Raw genomic sequence first — 22,495 nt, 5'->3', positions numbered from 1 at the left:
CTTTCTGCACGGTCGCTTAAATCAACAACTAGGTCGCTCTATCCCCAAAATCAAATCGCATCTATCAAAATTATTCATTTCATGATGCAGACAACCACTGCTATCATCTCATCATCATCAATTGCTCTGCTTTCTTTCCTTTCTCATTTTATCATCCTAACTGCTCAGCAAGACTTCATATATCATCGGTGTTACAATGGAGCTGGTAACTACACTAACACAAGTGCCTACCAATCCAAACTCAACCTCCTCCTTTCTAATCTCACTTCCAACAACAAAATTGACTATGGCTACTACACTTCCTCTCAAGGCCAAAACCCTAACAGAGTCAATGCCCTTGGACTATGTAGAGCAGATATCAAGCCAGACTCTTGCCGTAGTTTCCTCAACAACGCCACAAGCCTTCTTCGAAGGCTATGTCCAAATCAGAAGGAAGCATATGGATACAATGATGGATGCATTCTAAGATACGCTAATCGTTCCATGTTTGGGATTAACCAAGATCCAGATTTTTCTATCTTCATGTGTAACCCAAATAACGCGACAGACATTAAGTACAGTGAGGCCCTTGATAGTCTGATGAGAAGGCTGAGAAGTAAGGCGGCGGCTGGCAGTACTCGTTGGAAGTTCGCGGCGAACACGACAACAACTTTGTTTCAAAATATATATGGGCTTGTTCAGTGTATGCCTGATTTGTCTGAGCAAGATTGTGATGACTGCTTGGAGAAGTCGATCTCAAGCATCCCCTACTATTGTAACAACAGGATTGGTGGAAGGATTATCAAAATGAGTTGCAATATTAGATATGAGAATTATCGCTTCTATGATACTGAAGTTGTTGATTCATTATCTTCACCTCCTCCTGCTTCTCCGCCTTCCAACACATCTTCCACACAAGGTACGTTTGTATATAAAATAGTTTTATATAGATCTTAAAAATGACCTATTTATGATGGGTGAATTCTATAGATGTTCATTTAATTAATGCTAAATAACTATATAAAACTTTTCATCTATATCAATCTTGATATATATGCATGCATGCCTGCCTATGCCTAATAAACATATTATTATCAATAAGTTTTTGAATTTAGTTATACACTCCATCTGGTCCCTCTTACAAGGTGCCTTCTAAAAAGATTTTTTTTATCCATAGGGTATTAATCAAGTTATTCTAATATTACTCCTATTTAAATTCATTAACATGATAAATAATGAATTGCAAATTGAAAAAAATTTCATTTAAATAGAGGTATATTGGAAGTTTATTTTATTTTAAAATCTATAGTATTTATAAGTGGTAAAAATGGAAGTCAAAGAATTTTTTACAATTTTAATGATGTAACTAATTTTTCTTGATTAATATGAATTAGTTATAAGTAACTTATGACAAGGATAGGAGAGAATTTCTAGCAAAGTGTACTCACATGTTAAATAATTTTGCTCCCATATCTAATGCATTGACCTCAGCCATAGGGTAATTACTCTCTTTTCAAAAAAGTAGCTCAATGTGGCATGCAACACACCTGCCTATATGACCAAATTCTTCCCCAAGTCCCTTAAATATGGGATGTAACAGCTTTTCTAGCTAATTTGTGACACCCCTACCACGGGTGGCTTGCTAGAAGGGTTCACCGATTGGGTAAATTCGAGTGCAGCTCAGATATTATTTTGTCATGAGGCCATTATTCTCTCTTAAAAAGTTATCTCAGTAGAATGTATACTAGACCTGCTTATATGGTTCAGCCTTTCCCTAGGGAGGAGGTAATAAAGTGAGAATGATAATAAAGTCCCAAAATTGAGAATTTATGAAAGTTAAGTTCTTGGCAAAATTTTCTAAAAAAATGAGTTGCAAATAAGAATCCCAACTGTAAATTGAGAGTTGCATTTAAAATTTCTTATTTGTAGTATAGAATTCCTAAATTTATGATTATTTAAATCAATATTTACAATTTATTTTTCTGAAAATTTTGTTAGGAATCTAATTGTCATAAATTCATTGTTTTGGGATTTTAATGCCACTCTCCCAAAAATAAAGCTTGTGTGTATGAGTGTATGAAAACATTAGTATCTTATTTTTAATCTGATTATTATTTTTGAATCATCTCATATTTAAATTAAAACCTCAAAATGCCATTGTTCAAACGTATTTATAATTTTCATTTGTGAATACACACACACATCTTTTTTAAGAATTGAAATTGTTTTGGAAATTAAAACTCCTTGAGAGAATTGCATGTGTTTCTTTATTATTCTTTCTTATGATAATGAAAAATAGGAAAAACAGAGAAATTAATCCAGATCCTCCACCTTCAAATACATCTTGCTCAATTTATATATATATATATATATATATATATATCAGCGAACGTTAGATAGAGAATAATTTTATATAGATTTCAATACATCCTATATATATTCTTGTAAGTTACTCCCTCATATAATGCATTTTTTAAAAATCTTCCTTGGTTCAAAATATAGGATATTAGGTAATTTTTATAAAAAAAATTTCAATTATATCCTTACTTTATTTATTATTCTTTTTTGAAAAAAGATGTTGCATTGAAAATTTTTAATTATCGTTATCAAGATTCTTATATAAGATATTTAATGAAGGTATAATTAAAAAGATTATGCGCTATATATATTATGGTTTAGAGTGAGTATATATCAATCTAGCTATATATTCCTTCTACTTTCAAATATAAAAAATAATTTACTCACACAATTTAAGAAAATTAGTTATGATAATTATGCTTGAAATTAAAAAAAATTGAATAAATTATCATATAATTAATGAAATTAATTATGTCTAGTAAACATAAATATTGACTTGATAAGGGACAATTTGAGAAAAATTTGATAAATATTTTTTAAAATTTATAGGTTTACTTATAAAAAAATAAAAAAAATACACAATAATATTTTATATTTGAGGACGATGGAGTAACTAGTAAATCTATAAAGGGAAAATGATAATTAAGGACCCCATAAGATCATTAATTTTAATTGACGACCATAAAATATTAAAATCCCAAGGATCATGGTCCTTATTTGGATTTTGAAATTTAAAAAAATATGAATTGTCTTACATGTCCCTTAGGAAAAAATAAAATCACTGAATGAAATTAGCAAATTTTCAAGTCACTTTCGTATATTCATAAGTAACCTTGGAATATTTCAAAAGTGAGTTTCTTTCACATTCAAAAATAATCTATTCCTAACTGTGGTTCCATATTTCTGAATTGACATTAACAATATTTTTATACCACAATAGTGATTTCAACTGTGTTATTTTTTTTTCAAGTAGTAATTATATATAAATAAGCATAAAATTTGACAAGCTAGTCATTGAGTTCATATTCCTAAGTGAAATTAGTAAATTCTCAAGTCACTTTTGCATATTTATAAGCATCATTGGAATGTTTCAGAAGTTAATTTCTTTCATACTGGAAAATAATTTATTCTCAAGTGTGGTTCTTTACTTTTACAACTGATATTAACAATATTATCATGCCACAATAGTGATTTCAACTGTGTTATGTACATTATAGTGTTTAGTAGAGGGTACTTTTGTAAAGTTATGTATGTTTGGTCCTTAATTGGAATTTTAATATTGATGGTTCTTAATTGAAATTAATGACCTTAGGGGGTCCTTAGTTATCATTTTCCCATCTATAAAGCTACGTACTGTATATATAAATGGTCCGTGTAATCCTAGAGGTCCCACCTGTATCTCAATTATTTGCGTTTGCAGATTTCTTTCTAACCAAGTTTCACATGTTAAATAGTTTTCATCCCATTATCCCTTCCCATAAATAAATCATCATTATTTATATTAAACCTATCCAAGTGTACTCACTTGTTAAATAGTATCTATCCCATATCTATTCCCTTGCCAATAGACATCTCTTGTCATTAGAGGCAGTTTAAAAAAGAAATTTAAGTTATATATGTTTGCATATGTTTTGGTTTAATTTTTAAAAAAAGTAATACATTTTTTGTTCTGATTTTTATTTTTGAATTTAAATTTATTTCAAATTTTAATTATACACAAAAATGTGTTATTGTTAAAATATTTAAAATTTCCTTTCGAAAACAATCATCTTTTGTGTGTGTGTGGGGAAAATTGTAACTCTTAGAGAGAATCATGTGTTCTGTTTACATGACCGAGGTGTTATAATAAAACATAGAAGGATATATAGGAAAAAAATGCCCCTCATGCTTTTTGCCATTGAAAAATGTGCATCCCTTTGTCTTTCAGTAAATTCTTATACCCAATAAATGCACCTCATTTTTTTTTGGCTGTGAATTGTTAATTCGTTGAATACATTTTTGGGAAGATTTTTCATATACTGTGTTCGAATATAATTTGGTTGGGTACAATTTTCATCTTCTCAGTTTAATTACTATTGTTTGTGTGATATATATAGCAGGAACGATTGATTCACCAAAAGGTATGTCTTCCTTCGAAGGTTATTAAATTTATGTCTTCTCTCTTCAAAGTACCTAGAGGAAATTAAATTTATCTAATTACTGTTAAACTGCAACTTATTTTATTTTAGAGTTAATGTTCATTTTTACCCCTAAACTATACTTTTAAGGACACCCAGTATCCTAAACTCCATTTTAGTCCATCCTTTCCCCTAAACATTCAATACTGGATCATTGTTGTCCTTGTCATTAATTGGGGTTAAATTTGACTGTTAAGTATTACTGATAGGTTGACTATTTTTCCTTACATGGCATACTGCGGATGCCACATAAGAAATTTTACCAAAAGAAAAATTCCACAAAAGAATCACCCGTCCCAACTTAAAAACCTTGATTCTCCATCCTTCTACAAATTTCCCGGCCTATCTCCCATGTCCTCTTCCATTAGGATTTGGTTCATTTGCCAAACCAGTATAGTGATCATAATTGAGTGTAAGAGGCATTTGGTTGGATTTGTAATATCTCCAATTTAAACCATTTACTTGATGTAAAATCTCCAAGTTCACCCTAAACTTAACTCCTCCTAATTATACTTTAGGTTTGTGATATGATAGTAATTTCAAAACATAACCATTAAATCAAATATTAACAAACTTCAAATAAGTATAAATTAGAGTTGCAATTAAAATCAATTTGGAAAAAAAGATAAAAATGTCATTTCAACATCATATGGAGAGTCTGTAGCGACTATCACTAAATCCATTGCGGCTTGACCTCCTCCATGTCATGTGTCATGACACAGGTGCCACACGCCATGGCGTACTATACAAATTGTGACAGGCAAGAGTTGTCCTAAAACCCATCTCGTGAGCAAACTTCTGATACTTCTCAATTTATTATTCGATGTCCGTTTGAGATGATCTAAATATCTTTAGAAAAATTATTCAAAGATCTAACCCTTAGCATTGGCCTCATTTCAAAATAACAACACATCACAAAGATGAACACTCAGAAACACAACTCCCTTTTTCACACTTCAAAACAACTAAGGGGTTCAAATCTAACAAAAAATGCCCATAGCTTATAACACCATCTAGACCAAGCCTAAAGTACTTAGGACAACCTGTTTAATACACTAAACAAACATATACACCATATCTCACAAATTTCAATTCTCAACCCCAATATGATAAAAAAAAGAAGGGAAGGTAATCAACATAAAATCTACAAAATAATCATATACAATCATCAAAATAATTAACAATATACTTGCACTAGTGTTTGGGTCTTGTTCAGACATTTACGTCCCAATAACATAACTTAGGGCACAAAATACAAGACAACAACAATGGTATGCAGTGGTGCAAGTAATCAAAATAATGTTTCTAATTGGCATTATCAAGCTAATTACACATAATTCAAAAAGTGAACCGAGGCACTACAGTAGGAATAAAATATCTTATGCCTCGAAGGTTTTTCCCTTGTTTGGTCCTGAACGAAGGCCTGTAAAATGTTAAATAAGAGGTGAGTACATCTGATCAATAACAAGGTAGTCTATAACATGCTCATGCAAGTCAAATAATAATAATAGACATGCAAAGTGGACAGTTATAATATAAATCATTATCATTCAATACAAATTAGTGCAATAGATGATCATCATAAACTACTAAACCTCCATCACTACCGACTAAATCCATGAACTACAAATATATAGGAGCTAAACCCATGCGATTGGGCTAGTCCAAGCTCATCAATTATGAGAGGTAACTGGGCTAAGGTCCCATACTCAATCTTAGACTATGAATTCTCCCATTTCGAACACCAAGATGTTGCAAAGACTCTATTACTAACATCACTAGTTGGGGTTTAAGGGTGAGCCACGTTACTACCTTCGCTAGGTGAAGTTTAAGGATATAATAAAAAACCTAACACCATGGCCTAACATTGTTGGTAATCCACATGGACACAATCACTACCCCATTAGGTGAATTCTCGCCATCAATAAGATCATGCCAATATCTCATGCCATTTCACATTGCATATTTCAACATCATCACACTTACCATCAATTACCAAGATTCAAATTGTAAAAATCATCATTTCAATATTTAACAATCAAATTAATAAACAAGTCCCACTTACACATTTTCAAATGAAAACAATAAATAATTTCATATATCTATAACTACATAAAACATAATTCCAACTTCATAAACATCTACAATTACTCAACAAAAATAACATGAAATAGATTTCTCTTGGTTACCTCAAACCTGAGAAGCACGGACACGGCAAAATGGCCGGCGTGTCCATGTCGGATATGTATCCGACACGGACACGCGTTCAGTACGCAGGAACGGGCGCGTCCCTTTTCCCAGTTTCTGGCAACGCAGGCGGACGCGGGTCGAGACGGGTTGACACGGGTCGGACGAAGGTCGGACGCAGGCAGCCGCGAAACTCTGCATTTTTCACTTCCTTTTACTTAGTCCCAGCTCCAGAAATCCGTTGCCCTATCTTTTCAGCTCCAATCAACTATTATTTTACTCAGACCGCTGTTTTCCGCAGTAGCTTCACGATTCACTCTGTGTCGCTGCCTCACCCGCTCATCGTCTGCTCTGCCTCAGTCTTCGTATTCGACCGTCTGCTCTAGCTCAACATCTTCGACCGTCTGCTTTGGCTCAACGTCTTCAACCGTCTGCTCTGCCTCACCATCGTTCTTCAGCTTCATTGGTAATTTATTCAGTTCATGTGGTCGGTCGATGGTCATTTTTCAGCTTCATTTTCAGTTCCTCTTGTGCTGCTAAGTGCTGATGGATATTTTATTATTATTATTATTATTGCATTGCATTATTGATTGAATTACTGATTTGAACGAGAGAACTGATCGCCTGATTGAATTACTGCTGAACCGAGAGAGCTGTCCAAAACCTTGAATTACTGATTTAATTTTTTTTTATTTAGATGGATTATTTTGTTGAGTTAAACATTGATTTATTTTAAATTTTTATTAGCTCTCTTCTTGTTAAAATTGCAGGATATTATTTAAAATTAAACCTGTAATGGCTTCTAATTCTAGACTCGGTAGTAGTTCAGGAAGTGTGAATTCTCAATTTCAATCTAGTAATGAAAGACAGAAAGAGAGTACTCCTTTATGGGCTTATGTAACTTTGGTTCCTCAAGAAAATGAAGGGGATGGCGGAAATAGAAGTTGGAAGTGTAACTATTGTAATAACCAATATAATGGCTCTTATTCTAGAGTTAAATTTCATTTGTTGAGGATCTCTGGAAAGGGTATTGCTATATGCCCGAAAGTTGATGATAGTTGTTTAGGTGAAATGCGAAAAGCTCAAGAGGAGGCTGAGAATAGAACAAAACAAGACATGTGCCATTGCCAACTCCAACTGAGAGCTTGTCTCCTTTATGTCAAAGGGGTTCTACCCCTATTCAAAGTGAACACAATCAGGGAAAAAGGAGGGCAATAAATACAATAGAAAGAGCTTTCCAACAAGGAGCTAGAAATAATTTAACTGCTGAAATTGCTAGAATGTTCTATTCGGCTGGCTTGTCTTTTAATTTGGCACGTAACCCATATTTTATTAGTGCATTTCAATATGCTGCCAACAACATAATTCCTGGTTTTAAACTTCCTGGTTATAATGCACTAAGGTCTACTTTGTTGCAAAAAGAAAGGGCCAATGTTGAAAAGCAACTTGAATCAATCAAAGGGACTTGGAATCATAAGGGAGTAAGTATAGTTACGGATGGTTGGACAGATGTACAAAGAAGGCCATTAATTAATTTTATGGCTGTCAGTGATGGAAGCCCCATGTTTTTGAAGGCAATTGATGTAACTAGTGAGTATAAAGATAGATTTTACATGGCTGACTTGATAAAGAAAGTGGTTGAAAAAGTAGGGCCTCATAAAGTTATTCAAGTAATTACTGATAATGCACCTGTTTGTAAATCTGCTGGTAAGATGGTGGAAGATGAATATCCTCACATCTTTTGGACACCATGTGTGGTGCATACACTTAATCTTGCCTTGAAGAATATATGTGCAATAAAAAATACAGAGGCAAATGAAATTGTTTATGGAGAATGTCGTTGGATCACTAAGGTGAGGGATGATGCAGTCTTTATCCGAACATTTATCATGAATCATTCTATGAGATTGGCCATGTTTAATGAATTCGTGCCATTAAAATTGCTTGCAATAGCCGAAACAAGATTTGCATCAATAATTGTGATGTTGAAGAGATTCAGACTTATCAAAACTTCTCTTCGTATACTGGTTATTAGTGAAGAATGGAATGCTTATAGAGATGATGATGTTGGAAAGGCTGCTACTGTGAAGCACATAATTCTTAATGATCTTTGGTGGGAGAAGGTTGATTATATTCTCTCTTTCACTAAGCCAATTTATGATATGTTGAGATTTGCTGACACAGATAGACCCACAATTCATTTGATTTATGAGATGTGGGATTCAATGATAGAGCAAATCAAGAATCAATTTATAAGCATGAAAGAAAATCACTTTCTGAGCTCTTCATTTTATGAAGTTGTTTATAACATCATCATTGATCGATGGACAAAGAGTGTCACTCCACTACATTGTCTTGCCCACTCACTGAATCCTAGGTGTGTTATTTTTATTTTTTATCATGAAATTCTTTTCTTTATCATTTTTGCATCACAACTCCAATTAATGTTATTATATTATTGTAGGTATTATACAACACAATGGCTTGAAGGTGGACTAAATAGAGTCTCTCCACATAGAGATGCTGAAATATCAACTGAGAGGAAAAAGTGCATTAGAAGGATGTTTCCAGATGAAGAAGAGAGGAAATTGGTTATGAATGAATTTTCAAAATTTTCTGGATGTTCAGATGAGTTCTCTTTTGTTGAATCCATACAAGATAGATATATATTAGAGCCTAAGGTTTGGTGGAGCAATCATGGTGCTGATGCTCCTAAACTTTAAAGGATTGCATTGAAACTTCTCAATCAACCATGCTCATCATCTTATTGTGAAAGAAATTGGAGCACTTACTCTTTTGTTCATTCACTAAAGAGAAACAGGATGCTTCCAAAAAGAGCAAAGAACTTAGTTTTTGTTCATTCAAATCTTCGTCTTCTTTCAAGAAAGAGTGAGAAGTATTCCACTGGAGAAAGTAGATTGTAGGATATTAGTGGAGACTGTTGGGAAATAGATGATGTTGAAAATCTTGAAGTTGCAAGTTTATCTCTAGATGAGCCAATTTTGGAGAGAGAACTTATAGAAGAAAGTGGTGATGTCAATGAAGATGAAGAAGTTTAGAATTACTTTAAGTTGATAATTATCTTTTGCCACTTGATAGTGTTTAAGTACTTGACTATTTATTATATTATATTTTGTGATGACATTAGACATCTTGAAATTGTATTTTTAGACATCCAAATATTTAATATTTAATTATTTATATAGCCGTACCCGTATCCTAAAATTTTGAAAAATAGCCGTGTCCGCGTATCGTATCGTATCGTACCTGACACTCGTACCCGTATCGGTGCTTCTTAGCCTCAAACCTTTGAGGACTCAAAGGTTACCCCCAATAACTCACATGCTTCCAAGCTAAACTCAAGCTCTCTAGTGCTTCACAAAATTAATCTACACATAACATTAACTAGCATCACTAATAATCATTAAAATTAGCACTTCCAACTTTGACTATCACACCTTAATAGCCAATTTTCTTAATTACGAGTATAATCTCACACTTAATGAGTTCATTGACTTTTATTTATTAATTTCATTTAACTCCCAATAGCTTAATGAATAGCTAATATAACACCTAAAATTCCAAAATCATCTTTTAGAGACCTAGGTTTTGTCTAAATCACATAAATTCAAATTTAATGGCCAAACCACCAATAGCTATTGTTCAAAAAGCAAAAACTAACTTCCAACAACTTAATTTAGCCCCATTAATTCAGCCATAAACATCCCATAACTCAAAAATCAACCAAAAGACCAAATTGAAGAGGAACTTAGAAACCCTAATATCAAAATGGAGTTAGAAGGAAAAATGAAGGCTAGGAAACTTACCTCTAATGATTACAAGCTCAAAAATCCCCAAAATTGCCAAAAATCTCATGCCTTAGCAGAGCTCCACACTGCTTCTTTGATCCTCTCTCTCTCTCAATCTCTCTAATTACAAGCTTGAAAATGCCCCAAAACCACCTAAATTAGTGATTAGGCTATAACAAATGATTGAATAGTTCAACTAACATAATACCCCTAAGTTGGCAATAAAGTATTCAAATTACACACGTAAATAGTAGAGACATTACAATAAGAGCTAAGGGTCTCTAGCTTTCGGTGCTTCCCCTTTGCCCTTACTCAGTGTCTCTCCTAAAAATATTAAACAATGAAGAGTGAGATATAAAATCTCAGTAACCAATAAACATAAATTTAAGCACATGTAAGAGAAGAAAATATGAGCAAGTAAAGTGGGAATTTTCATAACCAATGACATTCATGAACTCAAGCATGCATGTAAATGGTATGTGGCATGCATGATCATGGTCCAATCTTATTACTCTCCTTATATTCTCTAATTAAATTAATAGGCTACTAAACATATAGGACTAACCTGTAAGATTGAATTATCCCAACTCTCCAATTGTAAGGGGTTACTTGGCATCTCCCACACTCACTCTCAAATCATGGATTCCCTCTTTTCTAGCAAACTCAGGGGTACCATAGTTGCTTGACCCACACCTTCCCCTTGTAGGAAACCAATGGTAAGCATTTTTAATTAAATTCGTCGACCACCATGCGCAAATCTTGGTGGAGGCCTCAACACATGGATTTTGTAATGTCTTCTAACTACCACATATACTTAACCATAATAATAACAAACTACCATGGTAATTTGTGAAGTGAAAGCAAGTTTGTAAAGCTCATATCAGTCCACTCACTTTCCTCTTTCAACCTATACAATTTAAACACCGTGGTCAATTTTGACACATGTTCCCCAACACCAGTGTACAACGGAGTCCCAAAAGTGCTAACATTATATGGGAGGATATGGCTAAAAAGATACGGGAGGTTGCAAAAGTAGTTTTGGGAGAATCGAAAGGTTCTGGTCCGAGAGATAAGGAGTCTTGGTGGTGGAATAATAGTGTACAGGACAAAATCAAGTATAAGAAGAACTGTTTTAAAGCCATACATTTGTGTAACAATGAGGAAAATTGGGAGAGGTACCGTATGGCTAAGAAGGAAACTAAGAGAGCTGTGGGTGAAGCTCGTTCTAAAGCTTTTGAAGAATTTTATAAGAACCTTGAGACGAAGGAAGGAGAGCAAAATATTTATAAGATTGCCAAGAGTAAGGAAAGAAAATCAAGAGATCTAGAACAGGTAAGGTGTATTAAGGATGAAGAGGGAAGAATTTTAGTTACAGATGATGAAATTAAAAATAGATGGGAGACTTATTTTTCTAAACTTTTCAATGATGGAGAGGATTCATCTAGTAACTTGGAGGATTTAGTAACTGGTGAAGGAGAACAAAATTTGTCATTCTATCGAAAAATACATGATAAGGAGGTAAAGGAAGCTCTTAAGAAAATGGCAAATGGTAGAGCCAACGGACCTGATTGTATATCTATCGAAGCATGGAAATGTTTAGGTGAAGAAGGGGTGAGATGGTTAACTAAGTTATTTAATGTGATTTTACGGTCCAAGAAAATGCCTGATGAGTGGAGGAGAAGTACATTAATTCCTATTTATAAAAATAAAGGAGATATTCAGAATTGTACTAACTATAGAGGGATTAAACTCATGAGCCACACAATGAAATTGTGGGAGAAAGTAATTGAGCACAGGTTGAGATTGGAGACAAGTATTTCTGAGAATCAATTTGGTTTTATGCCAGGTAGATCAACTACAGAGGCGATTTATCTACTAAGGGGATTAATGGAAAAGTATCGTTGTAAAGATAAAGATCTACACATGGTTTTTATTGATTTGGAAAAAGCTTATGACCGTATACCAAGAGAAGTGCTTTGGAAAGCGTTGGAAAAAAGGGAGTACGGATTGCTTATATTAAAACCATACAAGATATGTATGAGGGGGTAAAAACTAGTATAAGAATGCCTAGTGGTCAAACAAAGGATTTTCCTATAAAGATTGGACTACATCAGGGATCATCTCTGAGTCCTTATTTGTTTAACTTGATTTTAAATGTTTTGACGGAACATATTCAAGAGGAAATCCCGAAATGTATGCTCTTCGCGGATGATATAGTTCTTATAGCAGAGACAAGAGAAGAGGTTAATTGCAAACTTGAGTTATGGAGGAGGACATTGGAGTTAAAAGGTTTTCGTCTGAGTAGAAGTAAGACGGAATATTTATATTGTAAATTTGGTAAAGAACTATTCGAAAATAATTTGAAAGTGAAATTGGGAGATCAAATTATACCTCAAGTGGAAAAGTTTAGATATTTGGGAGCCATTATTCAAAATGATGGCGAAATCAGTGGAGATATTTCACATAGAATTCAAGCTGGGTGGTTTAATTGGAGAAAAGCTAAAGGAGTTATTTGTGACCGTAAGGTGCCTAATAAACTCAAAGGAAAGTTTTATCGTACTGCTATCAGACCGGCAATGTTATATAGTAGTGAATGCTGGGCTCTAACGGGACAGCAAGAACATAAAGTTAGAGTAGCAGAGATGAGAATGTTACGATGGATGTGCGGATATACACGTAAAGATAAAATTCGAAATGAGCACATACGCGAAAAAGTGAGGGTGGCACCTATTGAGGAAAAAATGGTAGAAAATCGGTTGAGATGGTTTGGGCATGTACAAAGAAGACCAAGGGAGGCACCAGTGAGAAGAGTGGAACATATAACTTTGAGTCCGATTAAGAGAGGTAGAGGAAGGCCTAAGAGAACACTCTTGGAAGTTGTTGAACGTGATCTCTTAATTAATAATATTTCTAAAAGCTTAATAAATGATAGAGCACAATGGCTTCTTGCAATCCATGTAGCCAACCCCACCTAGTGGGATAAAGGCTTGTTGTTGTTGTTGTTGTTGTATTGAGTTTTGCTTCAACTATATTGGCCATTTGTTCAAGATGATCTCCCTCATCTATACTTGTATTAAAGTCATCTAAACATATAGCTATGACTATTTTTGGTCATATTCCTTGCCACTCCATGCTTATATCAATACTTATAATTTTGATCAATTCCATTAACCACTAAATGATCTTCCAAACTCGCCTCACAAGTTCACATCTTTGATAAGGGCACACAATACTCTCAGTGCCTTCCTCATATTCAACACAACCTTTAGTGGCTCACCTACCTCCAAATATTCATTCAATCATCGATATGCAAACAGTCATTCCTTATCCATAATCCCAATCTACCACAAATTATTGAGGGAAATGTGATAAGTGGCTCAATCATTGCAAGTGCAAGATAAAAAAAAATGAATTAACTGCTAACTCAATGCATTACTCATGAGCTAATTGTAAAAATATCTATTAAGAATTTTCTTTTAGAAGTACTAACCAGTTTTTAGTACTCTTAAATGAAAATTTGGCAGCATAATGATTTGAAATTGAGACTTTCCTGGCCACTTAGCACTCTCTAACAATAACAAACTCTCAAACAAAAAGTTAAAAATATCACTCTCAAACTACAACAACAATAGTCTAGCAATAGATTAGATTGAACAATCTAATTAACTAACAACAGTCTAACATAAGATCGAATTGAAGAATCTAATTAACTTCCAACAACAACAATAATCATATATAATATGGATAGCATCACAGCTCAAGGAAAATTTTTTAAAACATTTGATTGAAGCTAATTGAAACTGGAAAATTAAAAAAAAATTAAGGGCAAACGAATAATCTAGGCAAGTTTAAAAAGAAAAAAAAAATACCTAGGTAGTAATGGAATCAATTGGAGGCGCACTTTAACCTTCTTTCTTTCTTTAAATAAGCGGGAAGAATTTTTCAAGCTAAAATCCAACAACAGAACAGCTTAAAAATGGCACTTTCCTGGGCATTTTGCCCTCATCTCAATAGCAGCAAGAACAATAACATCATCAACAACAAAAAGATTCACAGTAATAACCCATAACAATTATTTCAAAACTATATATAGCCAAAAGTCTCAAAAAGTAAGATTTTTAATTAGCTAATAGTAACTTAAATCAAATCTAATGGTCATGAAATTTGGCAAACTTGTACATTTCAATATGTAAATTCTAACCAACAAAAACCCCGAATAAAATAAGCTCTAGAATTTGAATTATAAAAATATCCATGAAATTCACATAAAATTCATTAAAAAAAATAAACTAACCCTAACATACAATTTCAATCCTAAATTCTTGTCCAAATCATAATTTTTTAAGTTACCCATAATGTCCATTAAAGATTCCCAGCCAAAAAATTAGCTATATTGTTAAAAAACTGAAGAGAATAAGGGTTTTGGTCAAATACCTTCAGCAACATTGAACCTAGAAAAGAAGGGGCATTTCGGTCACACCACGAGCTTGGGGCTTGATTTTCAGAAGCTAGGGTTTCAAATTTCAAGCATTCACAAAGAAATTAGAAAAAAAGGGCAAACAGAAAGTTGGGATGAAGTGAATGATGAAACAAAGACTCATAGATGGCAACGACATCTTCTCTGTCAACAGCATCACAATGATGGGGCTTGAGAAAGGTGGTTTAGACGACGTAAACATGTTCTGGGCAAGAAATCGATGGTAAGGTTGAGAGAACTCTAAGTATAAGCTTGAAGAAGACAAACACAAAATGAATGAAAGGAGGGTTTTGGGATTTAATTTTAAAGCATATATAGGACAATGCTTTGTTTTAACCATCCTATATAACAACACATACAGGATGGTTCTTTCATGGAACTGTCTGGTATATGTTTATATTTTTTTAAAAAATTATTAGATTTTCAAATTCCTAAAACACATACAAAACAGTTGCATGAGGAAACATCATATATGTTGAATATAGGCCAGTTCCTTGTGTAACCATCCCATTTCTCTTCTCAAATTATCGTACCTTTACCTTCATCTCCTCATATAGGATGGTTGTGCATATAATTATCCCATATGAGGATTCCTATATTATTACTTTTTTTAGTAGTAATGCTCAATACATAGCATATACCATTTCTCAATTGATCATTTTTAACACACAGCATATCTCATTTTTCAACCAAATGTATGATCATTATCAAAAAAATCACCTTCAATCTCATCATATTCAAAATCATTATTTTCAATAACTAATGATCACTTCCATCATCCCTTCTTACTCATTTTGTGTTTTCCAAAATACAAATCGTATTCAACATTACATAAAATTTTCTCATTCTCATACAACTCTTTTCAATAATTATTAGCACCTTCAATCATTTTTTCCATTATTTCAAATGGCCACACTTGCATTTTTAAATCTCTAACACATAAAACATATTGATTTAATTATGAAAAAAATGTTTACAATATCCCATGATCAAACAAGCAATAATACAAGAATTAAATTCCCCTAGCTACCTCAAACATTTGGGATCACAAAGGTTATCAAATGGTGTGTAATGTAATTAATCTACAATTTACAACAATAACCATCAATATTACCTCCATTAACACATTTTCAACTCTCTAATTTCATAATAAATCAACCCAAATAGACAATCTCTTTTAATTTCTTACAACCAATATGTGTATTAACTCCTATTAACTTTAATATCACTATTTATGACTCCCAACTTACCAAATTCATCATTTAAGTGCTTATGGTTTGTCCAAAACCCAAAGTCATAATTTTATAGAAACTTCAAAACTAGGAGTAGGAAGCTTATACAACTCCCATCAGTCCCATTAAGGCAAATGGGTTTGGACTCGAAGCCCTAAGGTCTAAAAATCATCATCTCCTCTACAAACCCCAGCTAAAAAATGAAGTAAAGAGGAGAGGAATGATAGGAAAGCTAACCTAAGTGATTTGGAGCTCCAAATCCTCACAAGTCCCACCTAGACAAAGCCCTAGCAAAGCCAAAATGAAGCTCCCTCGTTCTTCTTCCTTTTCTTCTATTTTTTAAACACCCGATTAGTCTCATTTATTTTTGATTTGAGCCATTCATCATGGTGCATAGTACAAAGAAGGCTAGTCCAAATTGAGTCCTCTAATTGGACCCAAACAGCCTACTATAACTCTGGGCTTAATCTGAAGGCTGTAAACCAAATCTAGTAAGTCCATTAGCCATTTCTAACTATCCTCAAATCAATTTATGTTAAAAATTATTTATTTACCCTTAATTAACTCATTTGATCCTGAATTTAAAAATTCAAGATGTTACATACTTCACAATCTCCCATTCATCCATGAACATGTAATAGATAATTCGTGTTCATATGACATATTCTAATGCAAAGCTCATGTTCAACAAACTATAACATATCAACATGCTTGAGACATTGCAAATCCATTTAATCATTTGCAAATTAAGGTATAGTTCAAAAACCCACTTCATCAAATTTCTAGAATAACTTCACACATTGTCATATAATAATCATACATAAATCATAATCACAAATAACAAACATACACAATAATTCAACTTTTGATTACCTCAACCCTTAGTTTACCAAACCAAAAGTACACTTGAAAAGAAAAGCCAATGGAGCCTCCAAACAAACAAGCAAGCTCCAAGAGTAATTAATTTACAATTAGTACCATCAAATACCATTAATAGTTAATAATCATTAATTAGCTCAAATCAAAGTTTAAACCCAAGACTCCAGTTATGGTATAACCATAACCATTTCTAGGTTTTATTAGCTCGGTTAACCTCTCTTTAGACTAAATAACATTGTTACATTACCCCCATTATCGCTAGCTTGGCCACTAAGCTCTAGGGTTAACATCAAACCCATTGTTAACTTTACTAAACACCCTTATTAGCCTAACCCAATAGTTAGAAACATGATCGAGCATCCCATAACTCCATTGAAGTCAGATGAAAGGGTGGGACTTAGTTCTAGCTTCAAACTTAAATACCCAACACCCAAAATCTCACAGAAAACGCATAGAAAAGGGAGGAAATGAGAAATAGAAGCTTACCCAATGATTGAGAAGCCCAAAATAGCCTTTAAATGTTGCTAAAGATAACCCGTAGTAGAGCTCTCCTTGATTCCTCTCATTCCCCCTTTCAAACCCTCTGTTTCTATCTAAAATGTGACTCTTCTAGAATTTAAATTTCACCATTCTGCCACAGTGGATGACATAGACATGAAAAACTTAACTCTGCCCCATTAATTTGGACCCAAGTGGCCCAATAGTGCCTGAAGTCCAATTCTAAACCTCATATAGTGGTCATCCATCCACTATATTAACCCTAAAATAGACCTTAGTTTATCATTTTACTCCTAATTAATTTAATTATCCTTATTGAAAATTTTTAGGATGTTATAGGATTGATATCCACGGATGAAGCTAGATATTTTTTTTTGGGCCAATGGATGAAGCTAGCCTGTTTATGTTTCGAAGGATATAAGAGAATCCAAACAAAGCTCCTCTACACAAATCAACAACATATGCTATCATACCTCTAACATCATAAAAGAGTGAACCTATTGTAGAGTTGATGGATGATTGAGTCAAATCACAAAAAGGTCACAACAGCCATGACCATCTAAAAATTTTGGTTTCACAACATGCAAGAGCGATTGGAAGGCTACGAGCTTGAAACTCTAGGGACCAAGGTCATTTACAAAGATGAAATCTAGAGAATAACACAACTGCACGAGCTAGACCCTATACCTCTAAAAGTCAAAGACATAGCCCTGAAGGTACAAGATTTATTAGAAGAAGTAAACCTCAGGTCCCCATAGGAGCTGAAGATCACTTTCATTAGCTCGTTATTAGATAAGGAATAAAAGAATTCCTTTAAAAGGGTACTACAGGAATTCAAGGATTGCTTCGTATGGGACTGTGATAAAATACCAGGACTAGCGAGATAGTTGGTTAAACATAGGCTTCCTATAAAGTTGAACTACAAACCACATCAACAGCTCGCTAAGAGAATGTCAGTTGAAGTGGAGCTATGAGTAAAGGAGAAGATTAAATGCCTCCTACGAGTTGGCTTTATACGGCCTTGTAGGTATGCTTAGTGGCTCTCAAACATAGTCCTAGTGATCAAGAAAAATGGAAAACTACAGGTTTGTGTAGATTTTTGAAACATAAACACAGCCACACCTAAAGATGTGTATGCGATGCCCATTGTAGACACGTTAATAGATGTTAGGCCAAGAATGCATTATTATCATTTATGGAATATTTTTTAGGGTATAATTAAATATTTATCACAAAAGAAGACATTCACAAAACTGCTTTTAGGTGCTCGGGTTCTATTGGAACATTCGAATGAGTGGTCATGCCATTCAGTTTAAAAAATGCCAGGGCCACTTATCAGCGGGTTATGAATGCCATCTTTCACGATATGATAGGAAAACATTTAGAAGTGTACATAGATGATATAATGATCAAATTGAAAATGCACACGATCATATCGAGCATTTGAGGACAAGCTTCCTTTGAATGAGGAAAGTAGGCCTTAAATTAAATCTACTTAAATGTGCGTTTGGTGTAATTGCACGTAACTTCCTTAGAGTCCTAGTCCACAGAAGGCTACGGGCTTGAAACTCTAGGGACCGAGGTCATTTACGAAGACGAAATCTAGAGAATAACACAACTGCATGAGCTAGACCCTATACTTCTATAATTTAAAGATAGCCATAGAGGTACAGGATTTATTGGAAGAAGTAAACCTCAGGTCCTCATAGGAGCCAAAGATCACTTTCATTAGCTCATTATTAGATGAGGAATAAAAGAATTCCTTTAAAAGGGTACTATAGGAATTCAAGGATTTCTTCTCATGGGACTATGATGAAATACCAGGACTAGCGAGATAGTTGGTTGAACATAGGCTTCCTATAAAGTTGAACTACAAACCACATCAATAACCCGCCAAGAGAATGTCAGTTGAAGTAAAGCTATGAGTAAAGGAGGAGATCAAATGCCTCCTATAGGTTGGCTTTATATGGCCTTATAGGTATGCTCAATGGCTCTCAGACATAGTCCCAGTGATCAAGAAAAATGGAAAACTATAGGTTTGTGTAGATTTTCGAAACATAAAGATAACCATACCTAAAGATGTGTATGCGATGCCCATTGCAGACAAATTAATAGATGTTAGGGCCAAGAATACATTATTATCATTTACGGAATACTTTTAGGTATAATCAAATATTTATCACAAAAGGAGACATTCACAAAACCATTTTTAGGTACTTGGGTTCTATTGGAACATTTGAATGAGTGGTTATGCCATTCGATCTAAAAAATGCCAAGGCCACTTATCAATAGGCTATGAATGCCATCTTTTACAATATGATAGGAAAACATCTAGAAGTGTACATAGATGATATAATGATCAAATCGAAAAAAGCACACAATCATATCTAGCATTTGACGACGAGCTTCTTTCAAATGAGGGAAGTAGGCCTTAAATTAAATCCACTTAAATGTGCCTTTGGTGTAACTACAGGTAACTTCCTTATATTCCTAGTCCATAGAAGGGGGATTAAAGTAAATCGAAACAAAGCACGGGCTATTTTAGAAGCGAAGGTGCCAAGCAATAAGAAAGAGCTCCAAAGGTTTCTAAGCCAAGTTAATTATCTTAGGCATTTCATTCTGAATCTGGCAGGGAAGATGAAGGAGTTCTTCGAGGTTCTAAAACTTAAAGATGCTAAGGAATTCACCTGGCTCGAACGCTATTAAGCAGCCTTTGACAGAATCAAAGGACACTTGACAAGGCCCCCAGTCTTAATAGCACTGAGGGAAAATATCCCATTCTTATTGTATTTAGCTTCTACTGCCACGTTCATAGGATGTATGTTAGCCTAAACTATTGATAGGGGATGTGAGTAGGCGATTTATTATTTAAGTAGGTGTTTGACTCCCACAAAGACTAGATACTCAACTGTGGAAATAGTGTGTTTAGCATTATACTATGCTTGTACCAAATTAAGGTATTATATAATAAACGCAGTTGTGTATGTGGTTTCACATTCTGATTTAATTAAGTATATGGTTGATCATCCAATCATGACAGGCTATAATGGGAAGTGGAGCTTGGCCCTGGCAAAATTTTCATTAATATTCTCGCCACAAAAGTCAGTAAAAGGCCAAGAATTAGTAGATTTCCTGGCTAATCACCCCTTAGCCGAGCTTCCTGAAGTTGAAAAAGAATTACTTATGTTCTCAGTAGATCCGAGGCCCTGGGTGCTTAAGTTCTATGGGTCTAGCACAGAATAAGCATATGGGGCTGAAATAGTAATAACTTCTTCTACGGGTGTAAAAACTATATTATCTCTTCAATTAAATTTCAAATGTACTAACAATCAGGCTAAATACAAAGCACTACTCATAAGGCTTGAGATCCTTTAGGAAGTGAAGGCCCACGAGATAGTCATAGAAGGGGACTCTTAATTAGTCATCAAATAATTAACTGGTGAATATAAGTGTACGAGCCCGGCTCTAGTGATGTATTATGCAGGAGCTTCTCAAATCTTTGAAGATTTTGAAACAATAACCTTGACACATATTCTTTGAGCTCAAAATTGGGAAGCCAATGAACTAGCCCAAACAGTATCAGGGCTAAGGCTTTTACCCGAACTCACTAAAAAAATAATTGTGATGGAATAAAAAGAACATCCTTCGATCTCTCAGCATGGTTTGATGGTACAGTATGGTGCGATCTCACAAGAATTAGCTCAGGATTGGCGAGATGATTTCAAAAATTATTTACAAAATCCCAGCTAATGATATCCCTACAAAACAAGGATACACCCCCAATACTTCATTCTAATTAGAGATGAGTTGTACAAGAAGGGCCCTGACGGGTTATTACTTAAATGTTTGCCTTCACTAAGTACATGGAGGTTTTAAGACAGGTGCATAAAGGAGTATGTGGGGCCCATAGTCAGGGCCAAAAATGCAATGGATGGTGCACAGGCACGAATATTATTAGCTATCAATGACAAAAGATTGCATCAAATATGTTAAAAGATGCAAGAAATGCTAGACTCGTAGGCCAGCATAACAGATACCAGTGTCAAACATGCATCATATCATTAAGCCATAGTCCTTTTGAGGGTGGGCTATAGATCTAATAGGGAAAATTTATCTAATCTCATCCAACGGCTACTCGTTTATATTAGTGGCCACAGATTATTTCACAAAATGGGTAGAGGCTGTCCCCATGAAGAAAGTTGAGCAAGATGACGTTATTAATTTCATATGAGAACAAATTGTGTTTTGTTTTAGAATTCCTTAAACGATTACAACAGATCAAGGGACCATGTTTATTGGAAGCAACTTCAAAACCTTTGCCAAGGAAAGTGGGATCAAACTATTAACATCCTCACTATATTATCCTCAGGCAAATGGGCAAGCTGAAGCTTCTAATAAAGTAATCTTTGGAATTTTAAAAAAGATAATTGAGGAAAACCCTATAGAATGACATGTGTGACTCCATGAAGTATTATGGGCTTACAAAACATCAAAAAGAGAAACCATAGGCATGAGCCTGTATGTGTTGTATGTTACCCATAGAAATAATAGCCCCTTCATTATATGTTGCGAATAGCTTAGGAAGATCCTTTGAGGAATATAATGAAGCCATAATAAATGAGTTAATTTAGTTAGATAAGATATATTTACAAGTGTTGGATCATATGATCACTCAGAAGAAGGAGTTCTTGAGAATATATAATAAAAGAATAAAAAAGTAGTAGTTTCGAATGGGCGAGCTTGTATGGAAACTTGTTTTACCACTTAGTTCTAAGGACCTGACGCTTTATAAATTTTCACTTAATTAGGAAGGACCATTCAAAGCTAGTGAAGTACTTAAAGGGAACGTGTATTAGTTATCTAGTCTCAATAGGATTTCACACAAATGGGCTATAAACG

At 34.0% G+C, this 22,495-nt stretch overlaps 2 protein-coding genes and 1 long non-coding RNA gene across 4 annotated transcripts in view; 2 read left to right on the top strand and 1 right to left on the bottom strand.

The window, feature by feature from the left end:
* Nucleotides 1–22,495, top strand: part of LOC129320587 (cysteine-rich receptor-like protein kinase 10) — a 37,680-nt gene continuing 15,185 nt past the window's right edge. For both annotated transcript variants that reach the window (XM_054966112.1, XM_054966111.1), the window contains exons 1-2: nt 1–898; nt 4,434–4,457. In XM_054966112.1, the coding sequence (XP_054822087.1) occupies nt 82–898; nt 4,434–4,457 (841 nt within the window). In that variant the 5' untranslated portion in view covers nt 1–81. The remainder of the gene's footprint in view (nt 899–4,433; nt 4,458–22,495) is intronic.
* LOC129320590 (uncharacterized) lies at nt 5,647–6,823 on the bottom strand. Its single transcript, XR_008595808.1, has 2 exons — nt 6,704–6,823; nt 5,647–5,937 (listed from the first exon to the last, which is right to left on the bottom strand). It is a non-coding gene; the product is annotated as an uncharacterized LOC129320590 (long non-coding RNA).
* On the top strand, nt 7,845–9,850 carry LOC129320588 (putative transcriptional regulator tpeD). Its single transcript, XM_054966113.1, has 2 exons — nt 7,845–9,078; nt 9,166–9,850. Exons 1-2 carry the CDS (start codon nt 7,982–7,984, stop codon nt 9,422–9,424), a joined length of 1,356 nt encoding a protein of 451 aa, XP_054822088.1. The 5' UTR covers nt 7,845–7,981; the 3' UTR covers nt 9,425–9,850.

Source organism: Prosopis cineraria, unplaced genomic scaffold (assembly GCF_029017545.1).
Source record: "Prosopis cineraria cultivar Desert tree isolate PC_DT_omini unplaced genomic scaffold, ASM2901754v1 PC9, whole genome shotgun sequence".
In the NCBI taxonomy this organism is placed as follows: Eukaryota; Viridiplantae; Streptophyta; class Magnoliopsida; order Fabales; family Fabaceae; genus Prosopis; species Prosopis cineraria.
The sequence above is the reverse complement of the archived record's forward strand: the minus strand, read 5'-3'. Positions and strand labels throughout refer to the sequence as shown.

What these genes read in the sequence shown, in the direction of transcription:
- LOC129320588 (XM_054966113.1), top strand. Translation starts at nt 7,982, where the DNA reads ATGTTCTATTCGGCTGGCTTGTCTTTTAATTTGGCACGTAACCCATAT. An exon ending in GCCCACTCACTGAATCCTAG is followed by an intron (nt 9,079 to 9,165) that starts GTGTGTTATTTT and finishes ATATTATTGTAG; the next exon opens with GTATTATACAACACAATGGC.